The sequence below is a fragment of the Thalassophryne amazonica genome, chromosome 15 (assembly GCF_902500255.1).
Source record: "Thalassophryne amazonica chromosome 15, fThaAma1.1, whole genome shotgun sequence".
NCBI classification, from domain to species: domain Eukaryota; kingdom Metazoa; phylum Chordata; class Actinopteri; order Batrachoidiformes; family Batrachoididae; genus Thalassophryne; species Thalassophryne amazonica.
In genome coordinates this window covers 82,218,365-82,240,947 of record NC_047117.1, presented here as the reverse complement: position 1 = coordinate 82,240,947, position 22,583 = coordinate 82,218,365, and the positions used below count along the sequence as shown (strand labels likewise).

Below are 22,583 nucleotides of genomic sequence, written 5' to 3'. Positions count from 1 at the left end.
CAGATCCCACCAACACAGTTTTGTGAGCAGAACATTTGTTTACTTGGGATTTGAACATTCTTCCCTGGATATTATGTTTCTACTATGGGTGAAGAGTCTGTGTTGCTACATGATTTTTTTTGTACATTTTAACTGTATTCAATGTTGCTTTAATTAATGAGCTGAAATAAAATTTGCAGTCTACATGGGGTGTGATGGCATTTGTATTTTGACTTCCTGTCTGGCTCAATCTGCTCTGTGCAGTTTAAACCCGCCTAAATTGACGTGAGACTGCTACTTTTCACATTTAAAAATTATTTTCTTTTGTCACTTGACAGCCTTACTTTTTAATAAGCTGAAAAGACCTCAATTCTAGCCATCTGAAACCAGATTGAATGATTCATGTGGGTGTGGAAGGCTGAAAATCTGCCTTTTCAGAAGTTTAAGTGTATTTTTCATCAGAGGGACCAGAGTCCCTGAAGACTGTGAGGTCAGGAACAGAGGGCGGACTCACGCAGAGGGTGTGTGGAGTCTGACCTTGAGTGGATGACAGGAAGCTGATCTGGGCAGAGGGGTGCATGGAGCCCTGCGTGGAATGAACCTGCAGATGGAAGGGAACAGCCAGTTCGGTGTTGAGCAGCTGCAGACGTTCCTTCTTGGCCGTCAGGCTGAGTATCTGGTCCTGGAGGCGCTGGTTCTCCTGCTGCAGGGAGTGTAGCGACTGCAGCATCTCCACAACTAAACATACAGAAATCACATGTTCATTATTATTATTCTTATAATTATTACCTCCTGCAAGAAGACCATTTTTCCTGGTCCTTCTATCATTTGCTGGTATGGCTAGTCAAAAATATCTTCTTTTTTTTTAAAGAAAACTTGGTGATAAGGTACAGAAGATCTGGCACAGAAACTACTACACTTTGCAAAAAGAGTTTTACTTTAAATTGCAGAGTAGGAAATGGTAATGCAACCAATTTTCAGAAAATGAGGTGAAAATATCATGGAGTATTCTGTTTTAGACACCATTAAATACTGGTAGTGGATCTGGATGGAGGGACAGAGACATTTTCATTATTATAGATATTTAGTTTTTTTTATTTATTTATTTATTTAGAAGATTGCAAGGCAGAAAATTTTAATAACTGGTTTTGAAATAATATTTTAAATAGACTCCTGATGGCTATGTGGAATAGGTCCGATTGCATAAAAAAAATACATAAGTAAAATGTGTATGTTGCCCAACTTTGCATGGAACAGTTTTCCCCAAATAGCTTTAAAACAAAACAAAACAAAAAAAGTTAAATCTGGCCTGGAATCATTTCCATTTCATTTTCAGTTGGTGCCACACAAAAGGACCGGGTGAGGAAATTCAAAAATCGTTTTTTCACATTGTGAGATTATGCATTTTAGTAATAAACCAATTTTTATTATAAATTGTTTAAAAGTTGTTTCTCCCCTTGAACAGAAACAATTAAAATTTGAGGGACAACTGCAGACTGGAAACACCGAAATGGTCCCTTCGATTCCGGGTTTTTTGGGGTGGGGTTGTAATTTTAATGTTATTTTTGCATAATTGCATGCTCACTTTTGTAATTTTATATAAACTTCTTATACTGTAGCACTTGTTGTTTGTAAAAATATGAGTGATTATTATTATTGCAACACTAATATTTACTTTTTTTATTATATTTGGTTTTTGCACAATTCAATCACAGTTTAAATTAATAGGCCGATAGAAAAATCCAACAAAATATTTGTCCTGCAGTAAGTAATATAAACATTCCTGTAATATCTAATAACTGTACTTATAATGTACTTATAATCTAATAAAGTGTACTTCAGTATGATTGCTTTTAAAATGTACCCGAAAGTCCACACCAGAAAAGCCAAACTTTGATATAAAAAATTTTGAAAATAATGCAAAGTGGTTTTTGAGAGTTGGCAAAATAAATAAATAAATAAAAAAGATCCCATTTTTGATTTTGGGAGAGATAACAGTGGTATGCATTTGTAAGAGAAAGGAAATGAGAAAAAAACAAAAGTATGAGCAAGAAAACTACAGTTGTGACGATGGTACAGTGTGGAGGAATATATCGATTATAGATATATTAAAAAAGAAAGCAGTGACTGTCAGAAAACAGTGAGCAGTTGACGATACCTCAGAGAAACAGTGTCATCTCGTTAACAAGACAACTGTTATGTGGGCCGCTGAAGAGGAGGTACTGCTGGCCCACCACCACCAGAGGGCGCCCTGCTTGGAGTGCGGGCTCCAAGCATGAGAGGGCGCCAGACCCAGAAGAAGTGACAGCTGTCATTCATCCTCTGCACCAGCTGTCACTCGTTCATCATCATCATCACCATAAAGGCCGGACTGCAACTCCACCTCCTCGCCGAGAAATCGACTACTGAAGAGGTAATTTCTCTGCTGACTCATACGTTGTGTAATAATCTGAACTTCTGTTACAGCCATTTTCCTGGTGGTTTCCTTATCTGTGGAATTGGCGTTTGGTGTGACAGCGACGGCTTCGCCTCACACCCCAAACCAGATAAGTGGTTAATCAGGAGCTGCACGAGTGTGTGATTGGAGGTGGAGGTGCTCCCTCCTAACTGTGTGCAGACTGTGGATTACTGAGTGTGCGGACTCACACTCATTCATCTTGTCTCTGCTTTCTGCCAGCAGTACCAGGGTCGACAGCCGAAGACAAAGGCCACCTGGGGACTCGGGACTTGGCGGCTCCGGTGTTCTTCAGACCGTTGGTGGTGGAAGCCGTGTGGGATGCGGCTTCTCTCTCGTCGGGGGTCTTCTATCTTCGAGCCTGCCCACACGTCACCTGGTGTCAATTGACTTTGCAAATCTTGTGTATTTAGTTGTGTATTATCACAACATTAAATTGTTACTTTTTGGCTTATTCATTGTCCGTTCATTTGCGCCCCCTGTTGTGGGTCCGTGCTACGACACATTCCCAACAGGATTTCTCGGCCAATCGTCATGGATTCCGAGGGGCGTCAACCCGAGCTTGAACGGCCAATGGAAGAGCCAGGAGCGCAGGCGTCAGCGGGAGGCGTGTTGAGTGAGCTGCAGCAAATCTTAACCGCTTTCACGGCTCGGCTGGATTTAGTGGCCGAGCAGAATGTTCTCCTTAACCGGAGGGTGGAGGCTCTCACCGCCAGGGTGGAAGCGCGCGATCAGGGCGCTGCTGCAGCCACTCCTCTTGCTGGTCCTGGGCCTGTAACAGACGTTCCACTGGTCGTTCAACGACCCCCCCCACCGTCCCCTGAAGCATACATAAGCCCTCCGGAACCGTACGGAGGCTGTGTTGAGACGTGCGCAAACGTCCTCATGCAGTGTTCGCTCGTCTTTTCACAGCGTCCTGTCATGTACGAGTCAGACGCCAGCCGGGTGGCTTATGTTATTAGTCTGCTTCGAGGTGAGGCACGCGCCTGGGCTACGGCGCTTTGGGAGCAGAATTCACGGCTCCTAACGTCTTATGCTGAGTTTATACGGGAGTTCAAACAAGTTTTTGACCATCCCAACAGAGGCGAGACCGCTTCGAGCGTGCTGCTGTCAATGAGACAGGGGCGTCGCAGCGCAGCCGAGTATGCAGTCGACTTCCGCATCGCGGCAGCGAGGTCCGGCTGGAATAACGTTGCGCTCCGCGCCGCCTTCATAAATGGACTGTCTCCGGTCCTGAAGGAGCACCTGCTGGCTAAGGAGGAACCGCGGGATTTTGACGGGCTTGTCGATTTGGTTATACGCTTAGACAACCGTTTGAATGAGCATCGTCGGGAACAGGCCGGGGGGCGTGACCAGGCACGAGCCGTCCCTCCCCCTTCCGGTTCCGAAAGGGTGACGTCGTCCCCACGCTTCACTGCCAGAGAGCTCCATGTGGCTACAGCTCCCCCTGCTGAGGAGGCTATGGACACGAGCAGGGCCAAAGTAAAAACAAACGTCAGAGAAAGGAGGCTGGCCCGCGGGGAGTGTTTTGTCTGCGGCTCTTGTGAGCATATGCAGAAGGACTGCCCCAAAACGGTCAAACTACAACGCCCGTCCTTAGAAACTGGGCTAAGGGTGGGTCATAACACGCACGCGGGGAAATCCCGCAAATCTGCACGAATCCCAGTGACGATGCTTTGTGGGGATCTAACCCTTCACGCCCCAGCACTGGTAGACACGGGGTCGGAAGGGAATCTGCTGGATAGCAGATGGGCAAAGGAAGTAGGGCTCCCCCTGGTGGCTCTGCCGGCACCATTGCAGGTGCGAGCACTAGATGGCACCCTGCTTCCATTAATCACACATCAGACACAGCCAGTGACCTTGGTTGTGTCTGGAAATCACAGGGAGGAGATCGTGTTCCATGTAACACCTTCTACCTCCCGAGTGATTTTGGGATTTCCATGGATGGTGAAGCACAATCCCCGGATAGATTGGCCGTCCGGGGTTGTGACGCAGTGGAGTGAAACCTGCCACCGGGAGTGTTTAGGATCCTCGGTTCCTCCCGGCATGACGGCTAATGAGGAGGTTAAAGTCCCCCCCAATCTATCGGCGGTGCCAAAGGAGTACCACGATCTTGCTGACATTTTCAGCAAAGATCTGGCGCTCACTCTTCCCCCGCACCGACCGTACGATTGTGCCATCGATTTGGTCCCGGGCGCTGAGTACCCCTCCAGTAGGTTGTACAACCTCTCACGTCCGGAACGCGAATCAATGGAGACCTACATCCGGGACTCTTTAGCTGCCGGGCTGATCCGGAACTCCACCTCCCCGATGGGTGCTGGTTTCTTTTTTGTGGGCAAAAAGGACGGCGGACTCCGTCCATGCATTGATTACAGAGGGCTGAACGAGATCACGGTTCGCAACCGATACCCGTTACCTCTGTTGGATTCAGTGTTCACGCCCATGCATGGAGCCCAAATTTTCACCAAATTGGATCTTAGAAACGCGTACCACCTGGTTCGGATCCGGAAGGGAGACGAATGGAAGACGGCATTTAACACCCCGTTAGGTCACTTTGAGTACCTGGTCATGCCGTTCGGCCTCACTAACGCCCCCACGACGTTCCAAGCTTTGGTAAATGACGTCTTGCGGGACTTCCTGCATCGGTTCGTCTTCGTATATCTGGACGATATACTCATCTTTTCCCCGGACCCTGAGACACATGTCCAGCATGTACGTCAGGTCCTACAGCGGTTGTTGGAGAACCGGCTGTTTGTGAAGGGCGAGAAGTGCGAGTTCCACCGCACTTCTTTGTCCTTCCTGGGGTTCATCATCTCCTCCAACTCCGTCGCCCCTGATCCGGCCAAGGTTGCGGCGGTGAGAGATTGGCCCCAACCAACAAGCCGCAGGAAATTGCAGCAGTTCCTCGGCTTTGCAAATTTCTACAGGAGGTTCATTAAAGGCTACAGTCAGGTAGTTAGCCCCCTGACTGCCCTGACCTCCACCAAGGTCCCCTTCACCTGGTCGGATCGGTGCGAAGCCGCGTTCCAGGAGCTGAAACACCGGTTCTCGACTGCACCACTTCTGGTGCAGCCTGATCCTGATCGCCAGTACATAGTGGAAGTGGACTCAGGGATAGGAGCCGTGCTGTCCCAGAGCGTGGAGGCTGATAAGGTTCTCCATCCTTGTGCCTATTTTTCTCGCAGGTTGACCCCAGCTGAACGGAACTATGACGTCGGCAATCGGGAGCTCCTCGCGGTGAAGGAGGCTCTTGAAGAGTGGAGACACCTGCTGGAGGGGGCGTCGTTGCCTTTCACGGTTTTCACGGACCATCGGAACCTGGAGTACATCCGGACCGCCAAGCGGCTGAACCCCAGGCAAGCCCGCTGGTCTCTGTTCTTCGGGCGCTTTGACTTCCGGATCACGTACCGCCCCGGGACCAAAAACCAAAAATCGGATGCATTGTCCCGGGTGCACGAAGAAGAAGCCAAAGCGGGGCTGTCGAACCCCACCGAGACCATCATCCCCGAGTCCACTGTCGTGGCCTCCCTCACCTGGGACGTGGAGAAGACCGTCCGGGAGGCCCTGGCAAGGAGCCCGGACCCGGGGACCGGCCCCAAGAACAGAATGTACATCCCACCAGAGGCAAGAGCTGCCGTATTGGACTTCTGTCACGGGTCCAAGCTCTCATGTCATCCCGGAGTGCGTAGGACCGTGGCAGTAGTCCAGCAGCGCTTCTGGTGGGCGTCCCTGGAAACCGACGTCCGGGACTACGTCCAGGCCTGTACCATCTGCGCCAGGGGCAAGGCAGACCATCGGAGGACCTCGGGACTCCTCCAACCCCTGCCGGTGACAGCTGTCATTCATCCTCTGCACCAGCTGTCACTCGTTCATCATCATCATCACCATAAAGGCCGGACTGCAACTCCACCTCCTCGCCGAGAAATCGACTACTGAAGAGGTAATTTCTCTGCTGACTCATACGTTGTGTAATAATCTGAACTTCTGTTGCAGCTGTTTTCCTGGTGGTTTCCTTATCTGTGGAATTGGCGTTTGGTGTGACAGCGACGGCTTCGCCTCACACCCCAAACCAGATAAGTGGTTAATCAGGAGCTGCACGAGTGTGTGATTGGAGGTGGAGGTGCTCCTTCCTAACTGTGTGCAGACTGTGGATTACTGAGTGTGCGGACTCACACTCATTCATCTTGTCTCTGCTTTCTGCCAGCAGTACCAGGGTCGACAGCCGAAGACAGAGGCCACCTGGGGACTCGGGACTTGGCGGCTCCGGTGTTCTTCAGACCGTTGGTGGTGGAAGCCGTGTGGGACGCGGCTTCTCTCTCGTCGGGGGTCTTCTATCTTCGAGCCTGCCCACACGTCACCTGGTGTCAACTGACTTTGCAAATCTTGTGTATTTAGTTGTGTATTATCACAACATTAAATTGTTACTTTTTGGCTTATTCATTGTCCGTTCATTTGCGCCCCCTGTTGTGGGTCCGTGCTACGACACCTTCCCAACAACAACAGAACATTTTAGCAACGCCGCAGTTTCGTGGTGTTACACTCATCACCACTGAAAGCTGGTAGAATGGCCTAAGCAGTGGGTCACCTCTGTGAGTCTGGTCTGCTTGAGGTTTCTTCCTGAAATTATCAGAGGGAGTTTTTTTCTTTACCACTGTCACCTGTGTGCTTGCACTAGCGGTTAGTAAGGTTAGACCAGGGGTGCCCAAGTTCGGTCCTCGAGATCTACCTTCCTGACACTCTTAGTTGTCTCCCTGCACCAACACACCAGAATCCAATGAAAGGCTCATTAAAAGCCTGCTAACGAGTCTTTCATTGGATACAGGTGTGTTGGAACAGGGAGACAACTAAGAATGTCAGGAAGGTAGATCTCGTGGACCGAACTTGGGCACCTCTGGGTTAGACCTTATTTCTGTGAAATGCCTTGAGGCACCTTTGTTGTGATTTGGCTCTATATAAACTAAATAAATTGAAATTCTTGTATTTTGTTTTTATTAACATTTTTGCCCACCTACTGACCAAGTGTTTGGCATTTACAAATACTCTAACAGAGCACAGAATAAATATTACAGCAGCATCTCACTGTCCCGACGTATTTTATCTTTTTGAATGGACATCGGTTCATACGGTTATGAACAGACCGGGCTGTGTCCAGTTCCACTCACTGTTGACTCCCATCTCTCCATTGCCATGTTTCTCCAGCAGGAGCTCGATGTGGGAGCTTGCTGCAGGGACGTTCTCTGGACGGGCTCTGACTCCTGCACCCAGACTGTCTCTGTGGTCAAAGAGTAGAGGAAGACAGCTCATAGGAGACCTGAGTGTGGAGGAGGAGAAGCACAAAGAAGGAGGTAAACATCAGTGCTTGGAAACTACCAACAGCCACTTTGTGGCTGCGGTTGGTAAGATTTTCCACTCAGCCTGGTGGGTAACCCGCTGCCAGGTTACTGGTGTTTTCCAAATGCTGGTTACTGAAATACAAATGGCTCTGAATGTAGCAACAGTACAGGAACAATGGTCTGTAAAATGTGGAACATGGTGCATGGCAAAATTTGCCATGCCATGGTTGCTGAATTAAAAACACACACATTATCAGGTAAACTCCAACAATGTGAGGCTGGACTTAGATCTATAGTAGATTTGGGGCTTGGATACGCTCCTGTATACTGACTTAATCTAAGCATGTTTTGGACCAGTCAGCTAGTATTAGCGGATAGTCCAGTCTGTCCACTGTGAGTATTTCCTCGTCCATGGCACATAGAAAGAATGCAAAATTATTTAAATATCATTTCAAAACAAATACCCTTGTTTGCATCTATCGTAGCACTGGAGAACTTTAAAAACAAGAATGCACAGTTGTGCACCGAGTATCCCCTGTTGGTAGTTTGCACCACAGTATTGGCTTAGTGTCAGCTTGATCTCTTATATATCACATCTTTAGTGTTCTGATACTCTATTTGGAAAGAGCATCAACCATCTGCGTTTCTGACCTAACCACACTACCACATTGGGATTTGGGTGATTAGAATAACGGCAGTTCTGCTTCAAAATTTTAAAGGCAGAGGGTTTGTAATATATTTTTCTCCTATTTTGTCCTACCTGTTAAAAAATGCCTCTCGAAGAGGGAAAAATATATAATGGCACCTTTTTCAGTATTATCAGCACTTCAATTTGGGATTTTTATGCAATGTTGTAATGTAGTTTTTATTATTGGTTTTTATTCTTTGATTGTTGGGAGTTTATTTTGTTTAGTGTGTTGATTTCTGGGAAAGCCCTATAAAATGTTATTATAATTATTATGATTAACAAATGTATGACTTCTCGGTATATAAGTCCCAAGACCTCCCAAACTAGCAACAAAAAAAGTCTCTGACTTATATTCTGGAAAATAACCTGGGTACCACTACCAGGTTACTACCCATTTATACCTGAGTGGACTGAGACAATACGAATCACCTTATTTTCCAGAATATAAGTCAGAGGATTTTTTTTGTTGCTGCCTCAGACTGGCATCCCGGTGGAAGTCAGACTCTCACCCGCTTCACGCTACAGAATCAGGAAATACTAAGCTCAGCACCAACGAGCCTCGGGGCCTATATAGGACTTACTTCTTCAAATTACCATGAGCACAATAAAGTGTGACTAGCACATGGACAAACTGGCAGAGTGGATTTATGTGTGACAGGGATAAAAAAAAATGTCTGTTTTAGACTTTTATACTGACATATCCATATGAAGAGTAAACAGTAGACATACTGTGAGGAAAGACTTTCTCTGGGCGAGTTTCCCTGACATGGGAAGCGACAGTCATCGAGGTCAGACTCTAAGGGAGAGAACGGAGCAAGAGTCATAAAGTTGTACCTCTGTTTGGACAGTAGGACTGTAAAGACACAATACTCACTCAACCAGCTGCAATTTAACAACAAATGCAAATAAGTGACGTTATTCTTGCTCGACATCGCTGGCACGCCGTCTCTTACCTGGCAGTGAGGTCTGGGCGTGGCTCAGTAGTGGCGGCAGCGGTGGTGCAGTGGAGAGACAGCTGGCAAATGACTGAGTGGAGGTCAGGCTGTAGGAGGTGCTGGAGCCTGGATGAACCTACAAGAAAGAAAATACTTAATCATGCAGACTCCAAATTCCCCTGGTTTTAACAAGTTACAGTTGCACTGGTTACCACATACTGGTCTAAGCTTAGGAATTATATCATCGCATGCATTACCCAAAACAGTGTCTGGGGTAAAATACCAAATACAAGTAGCAGCACACATTCAGGGGTTTTTAAGAGTGACTTTACAACAGAGTGTTCTGTTCCGTCTGATAATATTTAAAACTGAAATGTGTGCCATGTTTGGTCCATATTGGGGTGAAGATCAAATTCCTTGACCTTTGCCAAATGAATTCTATAAAAGAACATTTTGAGATAACCCTTCCCTGAGAGAACAAGTATGGTTAAAAAATAAATAAATAAATAATCAGCAAAAGGACCTGGGAGGAATAGACCTACAAACAGACATGACCTTGACTCCAACTACTGGCTGTTGGCAAATCTGACTATAGTGGGCCATTCTGAAACTCAACCCATATGCATGCCAATTGTGGTCCAAATTTGAGTGAAAAAACTTACATTCTGACCTTTAAGCCCAATGACCTTAACACCAAAGGCTGTCCCTTGGTAAACTTGATTTCGCCGGGGCAACAACCCAACTACATATGGGTGCCAAGTTTGGCTGACGTCAGAGTGAAAAATCTAAAATATTGTACTTTGCCAAAGCAAACCACTTCAGGTTGACAAAAGGATCCAGAACATTGCTCAATTTGTATGATTCATTCATTTTCTATACCCACTTACTCCAATCAAGGGTCACAAGGGGGGGCTGGAGCCTATCCCAGCAGTCTTAGGGCATAAGGTGGAGTACACCCTGGGCAGGGTGCCAGTCTGCCGCAGGGCCACATATAGACAGACAAACACAGTCCTACAGTCAATTTAAAGTGGCCAATTCACCTAACCTGCATGTCTTTGGATGTGAGAGGAAGCCGGAACACCTGGAAGGAACCCATACAAACACAGAAAGGTCTCAGATGTGAAGCAATCCCACTGTTACCTCATGCTGTGAGGTAACAGTGCTAACCACGAAGGCACAGTGCTGACATAATATGATGTAAAAGTCTTATACAGACCCAGAAGCCCATTGATGGTGGTGATTAACCCAGGAAGTTGCAGTGTGACGCAGCTGACAGACAAACCACTCAAACTGGATGAGACGCCAGTCTGAAGCAGCTTAATTCTCCAGCCAAGGCTGGTACCCATTTACAGCTGGGTGAACTGGGACAATGCAGATGAAGTGTCTTTTCCAAATGACAGAGACAGGTAGTTTGAAGCACACACTGGGAATCGAACCCTGGTCTCGCTATTATATTGGTAGTCACACTTCTACCCCACAGCACCACCTGCCTTACACAGCAAGATGACACAGCCTTTTTTCTTTGACAGCACAGTAGGGCTTTTCCCCCTCTTTTCATAAATTACCTGTGTGTTTGAGACAGCGCTGACTGACGGAAGTGAAAGCGAGGAGACGTGGGACGGAAGAAGTCCTGAGGAGAGGGGAATAGTGCACATGCCTCCTGCCATAGACAAGGAGGTGCTACATACGCCTCCACCCAGGGAGAGTGGGGTACTACACACCCCTCCACCCAGTGCGAGAGGGTCCTTGAGACTGGAATAGATACCTGAGAGAAAGATTGAAGAAATAAAGACCAGTAAAGTGATATTAATATCACTTCAGACGCTCAGGTGGAAGTAGGGCAGCAAATCTGCACTGCACACAAAACCCATATCTGGGACAACATCTCTGCGACACAGATTTAGAAAGAAAAAGTTTTTGTTTTTTTGAATTTACAGCACTTTCATGCACAAATCGAGCTGCACAAACAATACATTTGTCGTGCGCGGCTCTTATTTCCACTGGGTGGTTCTGTTTGAACGTGTGGTCTGATCTGCAGATAAGCTGCTGCCTTGCAGACGTGTGTCATGGAAAACATTTCACCACTCTGCACACACTTCAAAGCAATACACAAAAGAATAAGGGGATAGATAGCTGTTTTTTTTTTTTTTTTTTGCAGCATAAACTCTCTCGCAGTGTGAGCGCACAGGAAACTGGGGGCTACCACACACACGCACGCTGAGACTCACCGGAGGCGAGCAGCGAGTTGCCGCGGCCTGTAGAAAAGCTGCCAGCAGAGGAAGAAGAGAAAGATGAGGAAGAAGTGGAAGAGGATGATGAAGAAGTAGTAGAAGAGGCGGCAGTGTGAGGTAAGGTGGAGGGGAAGGCAGGGTGAGAAATGGAGGATGGACTCGGGTAGAGGGAGGAGGTTAAGGCAGGAGGAGGCGGCGCTAAGTGATGATGGTGGTGGTGATGCTCCTCTTCCCTCCTCTCTCGGTTCTTGCTGCCCCGTGGGCGTCCTGGGCCGTGGCGGCTCTTCTTGTTGCCGCGGTGCCTCCTTTCTCGAGGCAGTGAAGGAGGCGTGGCTTTGTCCTCCAGGTCTGCCTCCTCCAGGATGGGCGGCGTGCTCAGGTGAGACTGCTTGCAGAGAGACTTGGAGGGCTTGTAGTCCCCTGAGGAGGAGATCTTGCGGATCTTGCTACTGCTGCTGAGCCCCGACGAGGTGGTGATGCGCATGATGGAGCCAAAGGTGGAAATAGTGACCTTGTTTTCGAAAGGGCTCGAGTTGCCCTCTGACCTGTCGTGACCCTGTGCCCCTGAAAGGGGGCCATCAGCGGGAGTCAGCGCTGGTGGCTTGTGGTATTTACTGTCCTCTTCCTCCTCCTCCTCCTCCTTGTCCTCCTCCTTTTCATCCTCTTCTTCATCTTCATCCTCCTCCACCGCCGGCCTCCTGTGGCGTTCCTTGCGGTCTTCATTACTGTGGTCGTCAGCTCTTCGCTCGTGGTCCCGCTCCAGGCGTGAGGATGATGAGAACTGATGGAAATCCTGAGACGTAGACAGTGAGCCACCTTCAACCAAAACACAAACAATCGTCACTAAGCAAGAGGACAAAAAGTGTTAAACAAAAACCTTCTTGGCACAAATTTTATTAAATGTCTTTGGCAGATTTGAATGTTCTCCAAGACAAGTCAGTGAAGCCATCTTTTAAAGAAGAGCAGCATAAGAGGTCAAACCAGACCTCAAGGAAACCTAGAGACGTAATCAAGTTGATTTTGAGGTTACATATAGCAGCAAAACAAGCAATTTTGGAACCCATGAACACAAGTGCAAGAGTGACTGGGATTTGACCTCCTGACCTTTCTGCTGGAGGACAATGTAGATACCAAGAGAGATATCAGATAAACTGTTCAGCGGCTCGGCTCTTCGCTCCTCATCTGGTACCTGTGTTGAATGGACTGGAGGAACACGATGAGGAAGAGCAGCTCTTGCCCGTGCTTCCTGCTTTTTTGCTGCGATGACTGTGGGAGCTCAGCTTCTTGGACTTTCCCTCACTTTCCTTGCTACTGTGGTGACTGGACGAGAGCTGCAGCGACACAGATAAATCATAACAGATTTCAGCTGACGTTTAACATGACTTACACAAAGAGGCCTATATGAACTTTGTTGGGTCGACCGAAACAGCTGTTGCATTTACTCCTGATCCGGACAACACACAATATTAATTTTCAGCAGCAAACCTTAATTTTCTTTTTTGTTTGATAACAATGGCTGAGCTACATTAGCTCACTGAAACAGCATATAACACATATTCACACATAACTTCATCCATCTGGGCTTATTGGTTGTTGAGATATACAAAAAAGTATTTTTCAGAGCATGTTTTCCTTGACCTTCAGCTTTGACCAATACCACTCCAAAATCTAATCACTTCTAGATAACCACCCAAGTCATATTCCCACCAAGATTGAAGGAAATCCGTCCAACCATTTTTGAGTTATCTTGTCCACAGACACACGTGCCAGCGAAAACAATACTCTGCTATCCCTCTTCAGATGTGCAGGGCAAAAACCAAACCAAACCAAAAATAAAACTCAGCAACAGGTTTTGTAGGTCACACCTTATCTATGCTGCTGGTCGTTACAGAAGTGGTGAGGCTATCGGACGACTTCTTGTGTCGCTCTTTTTGCCGAATCTTGTCCTTATGACTCTAAAAATGCAGAAACACAGAGGGGCTGTCATACAAACACAATGCACTCCAGTCCAACACAACACACAGATACAAGCATAAACACAAACACTTACCTTCCTCTGTCTGTGGTGATGGTGTTTGTCCTGTGTAGGAGAGCTGGAGCGCCCCCTGGAATGACTGAAGGAGCTACCTGTGTTTCCACTAGAGCGCAATTTCTTCTGCTGTTCAAAGCAAAAAGGAAAAGAAGAAGATAGTGAGAAATGTTGCCAAAAAAAAAAAACAATAAAGAAAAACCTTTGTTTCTCCTGTGGCAACCCTGAGCTAAAGACAAAACAACAACAACAACGAGAGTGCCAAGGGGCCTGTGGGTACCAGTGTTGCACACCGAACGGTTCACCCCTAAAAATTGGTCCGCCCTGCCTCCACTGCGCATGCGTCATTTCAGCACTCAGCCACTCGTCTGAGTCTGACTCTCTTCACCCAAAGCAATCAAATGGATTAATGGGATTATTAACCATCAGATGACAAAATAAAACCTCTTAAATTATTCTCAAGTCAGTTTTAAGCAGAATCGAGGCAGTTTGAAACTGAAACGAGACGATACTGTGTGATGCTTTGAAATGACCGACACGCAGTGAACGCATCAGCTAGTAGCTCATGTAGCCGCGGTGCTCTGATCGCTTCCTCCATCTTTTATGATGAAATAATGCTGAATTTATGTGGAAATGATTGTTGTACAAAAGCTTCAGATATCTGTCACTGAGATAGATGATGACTGGAGTGCAGTGTTAAGCAGAAACGAGGTCATAATCTGTGAACCGCGGCTGATGACGCATACGCAGTGAAGGTAGGGCAGACCGATTTTTACGGGGGGCCGTTCGGCCTGCGTCACTGGCTCAATTAAAGCCCAAGGCAAAATGGCCATTTTCGAACAAATGAATCTATGCCAATAATTTGGGGATGGGAACACTGTCAATGACTATTGTGCCCTTGTTAAATTAAAAAAAGTTATGGGACAGTTTTTGAGGAAATTGGGTCCAAATACCCAAATTGTCTGTTTTCTGCATTTAAATGGTCACCATTTCCACACGAACAAATCTATGGCTATAATTTTTTGACGTGAAATATGTTAACGACACATATTACGCTCTTGACATAGAAAAAAGTTGTCAGTTTTTGAGAAAATTGACTTTAAGTGCTCAAAATGGCTATTTTCGGCATAAAAATGGCCACCATTTACAAACGAACTAATCTACGAATATGATTTTTAGACAGGAACAATGTCAATGACCCATATTGCACCCTTGCCAAGTTAGGAAAAAGTTATCAGACAGTTTTTGAGATATCGCAATAAACGGACGCCGACGCCTGCGCCTACGCCGGACGCTGCACCACGACATAGAGTTAGCTGCCTATCGACCAGTAAACCCACAACAACTGCTCAAAAGAATATATTTTATAATCAGGCTGATTTGTCCTGTGTCAAATGATCCATCACTCCAAAAATATTAACTGTCGTTTGAACAATGCGAACATGCCAGGGACAGGAAGTGAATGACCCTATCTGACACCCACCATAAATCAGTGCAAACCCAACCAGAGTTCTACTGATGATTTATTTTTATTCTTTTGCTATGATATTGCTATACAAAAAAAACATGCCCTTGCTGCGTCATCTTCACTGTGTACACAGAAAGGTTGGAGTTAAATAAATCCTTCAACGAGCCAGTAATCCTTTGCCTTGAATGGTTGATGTCATATTCAGACAAGATTTCCCATGAATTAATCAACATTGTAAACACCACTGTTTTTCACTCGGTACTTGGATTTTCACTGGCATTTCCCGCCAGTTGAATAATGAAGTGTGCTGGGACATGCCCTAACTGTTGTGTCTGCCATTAGCATCTTGACTTTTTTCAGTTATTGCCACATATAATGACAACAAGAAATTGCTCATTAGTTATTTACCTTGAAAAACAAGAACAGGTCGTCAACACTGAGTTATGAACAAAGTCAATTATGTCGTAATCAGCATTATTTGGCACAGACGCATCACTCAGTCTAATGAATGTTAGCTCGCCATCTAGCTTATTGTACATCTTACCATTTTGTTGTAGTGATGCTTGCAGTAGCCACAGTATTTCACATTGTCAGCTTCTGGGCTTTCCTCCTCACACAGCAGACCAGCCATCTGAGCACTGAATAGCGTAACACAGTCAGACAAGCACAGAGTGACAATCATATCACAGCTTTTGTCTCACCAGTTTGCGACAATATGAAATCAATCAAAGCTCCCTGTGCTCGCACACATGCACACACAAAATTTGACATTTGATCTTCCAGGCTTGATTTTACACTGTTGCTGTTTATATTGTCATATGACTCCTTTGCATCGTTGACAATTTCGGTGCACAAAGAAGTGGAATAGAACATTAAAGGGACAGAGAGTATGTGTTGTGTGGGCCGCTGAAGAGGAGGTACTGCTGGCCCACCACCACCAGAGGGCGCCCTGCCTGGAGTGCGGGCTCCAGGCACCAGAGGGCGCCGCCGCCTCACGTGAGCAGCTACGGTGACAGCTGTCACCCATCACCTGAGACAGCTGACGGCAATCATCTGTGGGGTATATCAGCAGGACGGCACCTCCACCTCATTGCCGAGATATCGTTTCTACCAGAGAGGTAACGTATCGAAGCTACGGAGTGTATCTTTTTGGATTTGTGCTTAGTTTGTGGATTACTGTTCCAACGAGAGGTGGAGGTAACTTCCCTGCTGTTCGGAGTCCTGGGTGCAAACGCGCCCCCATCTAACTGTCCTTTGTTCCTCGCCAGCAGTACCAGGTCCGACACGCGGAGGCAGTGGCCACCTGGGAGTTCGGGACTTGGCGGCTCCAGTATTCCCGGGGTCCTGTGGCGGAGGAAGCCGTGTGGTTCCGGTCTTACCTTGGAGAGGCGTCTCCTATCTTCGAGCCTGCCCACACGACACTTTTGTGAATTGACTGTTGTCCATTGCTGTGATTGGTTGTATTCGTTGTGCACATTCACAACAGTAAAGCTTTGTTATTTTGACTTACTCCATTGTCCGTTCATTTGCGCCCCCTGTTGTGGGTCCGTGTTCCTACACTTTCCCAACAGTATGCCTGTGTAAGTGTATGTATATGTCAGGTAAATTTAAAATTCATGCAATTTTGTGTCATCAGCAAACAGGACTGTGATATTAAAAAAAAATAGGGTGAACTGGTCTGTAAGTTGCTTTTATTTTATTGCTTTATTCAACAAGAAGCTCAATGAATTTAATCAGAGCATCTATATTATAACAGACAAGTGGCTTCTGTGTGTGTGCTAGCATGTGTATGCTTCGATCATGGAGAAACTGCGGAGAGCTGACATTTGACTTTTGGTATGCTTATGTATTTTGCGTCAAGGAGGAATGCCGCAAAAACGGAAAGTGGATAGGACTAATATTTTTGGAGAAATTAGCTAAATTAGATAACAACAGTGAACAATGGATGTTAGGCCGCAATTCACCATGGGAGTTCAGGGTTTTAGGATTTTAAATGTTTTTGTGGTTCATATTAGTTTAACAGTGCTGTTAGTGTCATTGATTTATTGTGTTGTTGTAGTTCATTTGGTTTAGTCAGTTTATATTGCCGTTACCATAAGTGAGAAGTGTAGTGTGTTTGAGGTCTTCCGCCACTGTCTCTGTTTGTAGGTATGTAAAAATAAAAACACCTGCTTGCAGCAGAATGTAGAAAAGACAAAAGCTCTGTGGGCGTGTGTGCATGCATGCGTATAACGTTGATCATGGACAAACTGCGGACAGCTGACATTTGCTGTTTTGTATGCTTATGTATTTGGGTCAAGGATGAATGCCACCAAAATAAAACGTTGATAGGACAAATATTTTTGGAGAAACTACTGACATTAGCTAACAACACTGAACAATGCACACTGATAATTACATTCTAGACTCACACACCATTCCAGCACGGGGTGGTAAATCATCAGCATATTAAAAGGGTGCATACGTGAGTGTGTGCTTTTACTTAGTAAGTTCAAAGTAAGTACATAATATAATTGTAAATATGTTAAAAAATACATGGATGACAGAAGAAAGTGAAAACACTTCTTTTCATTGTGGTCGATTTAAAAATAAAATGACAAAATAGAAGTAATAATAAAATAAAATAATAATACTGATAACAATAGTGTACATATGGCAACAATAACCTAAAGAATTTATAAATGCATTAAGACAATAAATTAACATTAAAAATACATAATTAACAGGAAATAAAAGGGTTGAGTTCTTCTTCTAAAAACTGTTGAGGTCTAAGGTTCTAAGAAACATTCTGGACTCAGACGCCAATCCAACTCATTATAGAAAATTTGCATAATTTATTACCACCTTTGAAAAATGCCAGCTAACTGTTTTATAAATATTAACAATCTAGAGCCTGTGGATCCCCACGGGCAACACACTAGTTATTTATTTATAATGCAAACACTACATTAGCAAGCAGAAGCAAATGGGCTAATTATTTAAGCACAAAGAACTCAAGACTAAACTGCTTTTTGTGGCCAGTACATAAAAGTCAATACGGAGCTAAATGTGTACACATTTACCTCAGTAACAGTAATTAAAACATTTTAAAATGCATATTATTTTTAAAACCTAACAGTTTGCCTTACCTTAAGGCCTGGTTACACTGCACTAACAAAAGACACCGAAGCCAAATCAAAACAAGAAATATGGACTTATGTTGACTTTCAGAGATGTCGTGTAACCGTCATCCAGCTTTGTTCCTGTAGCTAGCAATTCATGAAAATTTTCAAACTGTTGAAAAATGTGAACGAATCCTGATGACAACCTCAATTCGTCCGTATTCCGTTTTGCTCTCAATGTTTGTTCCCGTACTGTCAGCATTCCATTTGATTGTTGTACAACTTCGTCCAACCTCCCAAGTCCGACATCTTGCACAAACATTGACGATATCTGAACGGATCAATATCTAAAGATCTGATGAGCTGAATGTGACTCGTCCATGTGTGGGATGCAAAGCAAGGTTTCCATACAGAAACAACAGCAGCAAGATCATTTGATCAACTACTTTAACTATTTATGCACATTCGCATGCCGTCTCTGGCTCCAACGTGCATGTGCGCACACACATCCAAACCTGTTGTCAAGACAACGTAGCTGGAGGTGGCTGTGGAGAGCACAGACTCGCTGCAGAAATGATGACAGTGTCAAGGTAGCCGTTCGCTTCATTTTTCACATATTCAGAAAATATTGTCTGAATTCTCTGAAAATATAATTCATGTTTCAAGGACTATATAACTGTTAAAGTATGGACAATTATGTTATCAATTTTGTATTAATATATATATATATATATATATATATATATATATATATATATATATTATGCGATGTGTGCCTATGATGAGGAATTTGAGTTTATTGATTATTTAAGATGTCTGTGTTTTGCTGTTCTGCTCACTTTGTTTTGTTGGTTTTGCTGATGTAAAAGGGGTAGGTGTATATAAACTTTGCTTCTCCCTACACCCTTTCGGTTGCATGGCTTGACTGGCTGACAAATCAGTTTTATTTATTTTGTTTTGTTGCAAAGTTCTTTTCTCTGAACAGAATAAACTTGAAACTTGACCTTGAACTTTTCTTTTGTTAGTTTCGTTTCGGTCTTTTATGCGCTCTGCACTCACAGGCTTTTCGGTGGTAGGAGACGTGCTGGCTCATTCGTCCACTTTTTCTCGATGATTTGTGGCTTTGTGACTTTTTTCCTTCATTCAGCAAATGCCGTGTGCCGTGTGACCGGGCCATTAGCCTAGCTACCATGCTTATTGCTGTTTTAACTGTCCCAGACAGGCCAAACAAGTGGAGTGCTGAGTTTTATGTGAACGTCACATTTCCTCTCTATATTCAAGAGCATGGACTTTCAGTTTGAGAGCATGATTTATTGTGTTCATTCATTCTCAAAGACCCGCCACATCCTTCTCATGCAGATGTTCTTTTTTTTTTTTTTTACAGTGGTTGCATCCAACTTAATGCTCCAATATTATGACCTTCAGCTCTGGCATGTGAACCACAATGCCGCTTTCAAATCAATATACTCCAGTAGCTTTTCATGCACGTAGACATGCCATCTTGTAGCCGTAGATGACGTAGTATTTTTTTCATATACATTCTGACATATACTACACGGGACTAGCAAAACACAGTTAAAAAACAAAAAACAAATTTGTGAGAGTCTGGAAAATATGGTAATTTTTTTTTTTTTTTGGCTTAGATGAGCCATCCTTTCCCACAACTGCCTGATGCTTCACTTCCAACTGTATCTCTTGGCATGTATTTCTCACAAAATCCATATTATTGGGTATTTTATGTCAGATAATTTCTGGCAACATTAAAATCACTGCTGCAGGTCCTTTCAGGGAAATCCACACCTTCAGTGAGTGGTCATTTTGCAACACTGACCGTCTTGCCATCCATAATCTTTTATGAGTATTTCACTATCCTGTTAGTGACACTTACCAGGTGACATGGAAAGCCTGTCTGCAGCCTTGCCTGTTGCATGTCATGCAGGCGCCACAGGCAGCCTTGCTCTCCCTCCCATGGTCTTCACAGATATAACACGTCTGGTGAAGAAGAAAAGACACAGAAGGAAAAAAAGGCATTTCAGAGTAATGGTCACCTCATTTTAAATACAGTATGCCTGCAAGCAGACATCCAAAGATTATAATAAGTCCTTGTACAGCAACAAATCCTGTACGTCTGAGGGCAGGTTCCTTAGTCACGTCCATGGTTTTGTTTATACTACAATGTACTGTTTGGTTTGTGGGTGTGTTCCACACATGCATTGTAAACTGATCCCAATCTCAATTCAAGAAGAGCATCTGTGCAGAGGTCTACACAGAAGTCACTGTAGAATCACACTGGTACATAGTCAGGCCCATAAGTATTTGGACCTCGATCTCTGCACAGCAACACAGCGACGATGAAATGAAACAATCAGGATGTACCTGTCGAGAAGACTTTCAGGTTTCATTCACATGGTTTAATAAAACATATCGCAAAAGTCAGAGAGGCGAGATATAGATGGTTTGGACATGTGCAGAGGAAAGACCCAGGGTATATAGGGAGAAGGATGCTGAGGATGGAACCACCAGGCAGAAGGAAAAGAGGGAGGCCAAAGAGGAGGTTTATGGATGTGCTGAGGGAAGACATGTAGATGGTTGGTGTAACAAAGGAAGATACAGAGGACAGGGTGAGATGGAAACAATTGATCTGCTGTGGCGCCCCCTACCGGGAGCAGCCAAGACAAGGAGAAGAAGAAGAACTATTAAGTTGTTTGAGTCATTACAATATGTAGTTCTTTTGTTTTCACAGGCCATAACTATTGGACAAATTAAGCAAATTCTAAATCTCAGGATTAAATCTTCACTTTTTCACACTTCTTTACACAAGTCAGGGGATGATGAAATGAACATTTCCTGCAATCATTATATAAATTTTTTCTGAAATAGGCACTTCTCAAAAAGCGAGCAACTGTGCTCGATAGAGGTAAGTGAGGGAAGCCACCAAGAAACCCATGTCAATTCTTCAATTGCACCACAGACTAAAACAGTTAAATGTGGTCTATTAAACATTAGGTCTCTTTCTTCTAAGTCCCTGTTGGTAAATGATATAATAATTGATCAACGTATTGATTTATTCTGCCTAACAGAAACTTGGTTACAGCAGGATGAATATGTTAGTTTAAATGAGTCAACACCCCCGAGTCACACTAACTGTCAGAATGCTCGTAGCACGGGCCGGGGCGGAGGATTAGCAGCAATCTTCCATTCCAGCTTATTAATTAATCAAAAACCTAGACAGAGCTTTAATTCATTTGAAAGCTTGTATCTTAGTCTTGTCCATCCAAATTGGAAGTCCCAAAAACCAGTTTTATTTGTTATTATCTATCGTCCACCTGGTCGTTACTGTGAGTTTCTCTGTGAATTTTCAGACCTTTTGTCTGACTTAGTGCTTAGCTCAGATAAGATAATTATAGTGGGCGATTTTAACATCCACACAGATGCTGAGAATGACAGCCTCAACACTGCATTTAATCTATTATTAGACTCTATCGGCTTTGCTCAAAAAGTAAACGAGTCCACCCACCACTTTAATCATATTTTAGATCTTGTTCTGACTTATGGTATGGAAATAGAAGACTTAACAGTATTCCCTGAAAACTCCCTTTTGTCTGATCATTTTTTAATAACATTTACATTTACCCTGATGGACTACCCTGCAGTGGGGAATAAGTTTCATTACACTAGAAGTCTTTCAGAAAGCGCTGTAACTAGGTTTAAGGATATGATTCCTTCTTTATGTTCTCTAATGTCATATACCAACACAGAGCAGAGTAGCTACCTAAACTCTGTAAGGGAGTTAGAGTATCTTGTCAATAGTTTTACATCCTCATTGAAGACAACTTTGGATGCTGTAGCTCCTCTGAAAAAGAGAGCTTTAAATCAGAAGTGTCTGACTCCGTGGTATAACTCACAAACTCGTAGCTTAAAGCAGATAACCCGTAAGTTGGAGAGGAAATGGCGTCTCACTAATTTAGAAGATCTTCACTTAGCCTGGAAAAAGAGTTTGTTGCTCTATAAGAAAGCCCTTCGTGAAGCTAGGACATCTTTCTACTCATCACTAATTGAAGAAAATAAGAACAACCCCAGGTTTCTTTTCAGCACTGTAGCCAGGCTGACAAAGAGTCAGAGCTCTATTGAGCTGAGTATTCCATTAACTTTAACTAGTAATGACTTCATGACTTTCTTTGCTAACAAAATTTTGACTATTAGAGAAAAAATTATTCATAACCATCCCAAAGATGTATCGTTATCTTTGGCTGCTTTCAGTGATGCCGGTATTTGGTTAGACTCTTTCTCTCCGATTGTTCTGTCTGAGTTATTTTCATTAGTTACTTCATCCAAACCATCAACATGCTTATTAGACCCCATTC

The 22,583-nt window shown here is 44.4% G+C and overlaps 1 protein-coding gene across 1 annotated transcript in view; it reads right to left on the bottom strand.

The window, feature by feature from the left end:
* The window catches only part of LOC117525623 (protein AF-17-like), a 63,932-nt gene that overhangs the window by 12,048 nt on the left and 29,301 nt on the right, over window positions 1-22,583 (bottom strand). The window contains exons 5-15 of the mRNA XM_034187521.1: window positions 20,108-20,211; window positions 15,663-15,756; window positions 13,672-13,779; window positions 13,487-13,576; window positions 12,811-12,952; window positions 11,619-12,437; window positions 10,956-11,155; window positions 9,409-9,526; window positions 9,185-9,251; window positions 7,597-7,745; window positions 517-717 (exon numbers count right to left, since the gene is read on the bottom strand). Of these exons, the coding sequence (XP_034043412.1) occupies window positions 517-717; window positions 7,597-7,745; window positions 9,185-9,251; window positions 9,409-9,526; window positions 10,956-11,155; window positions 11,619-12,437; window positions 12,811-12,952; window positions 13,487-13,576; window positions 13,672-13,779; window positions 15,663-15,756; window positions 20,108-20,211 (2,092 nt within the window). The remainder of the gene's footprint in view (window positions 1-516; window positions 718-7,596; window positions 7,746-9,184; window positions 9,252-9,408; window positions 9,527-10,955; window positions 11,156-11,618; window positions 12,438-12,810; window positions 12,953-13,486; window positions 13,577-13,671; window positions 13,780-15,662; window positions 15,757-20,107; window positions 20,212-22,583) is intronic.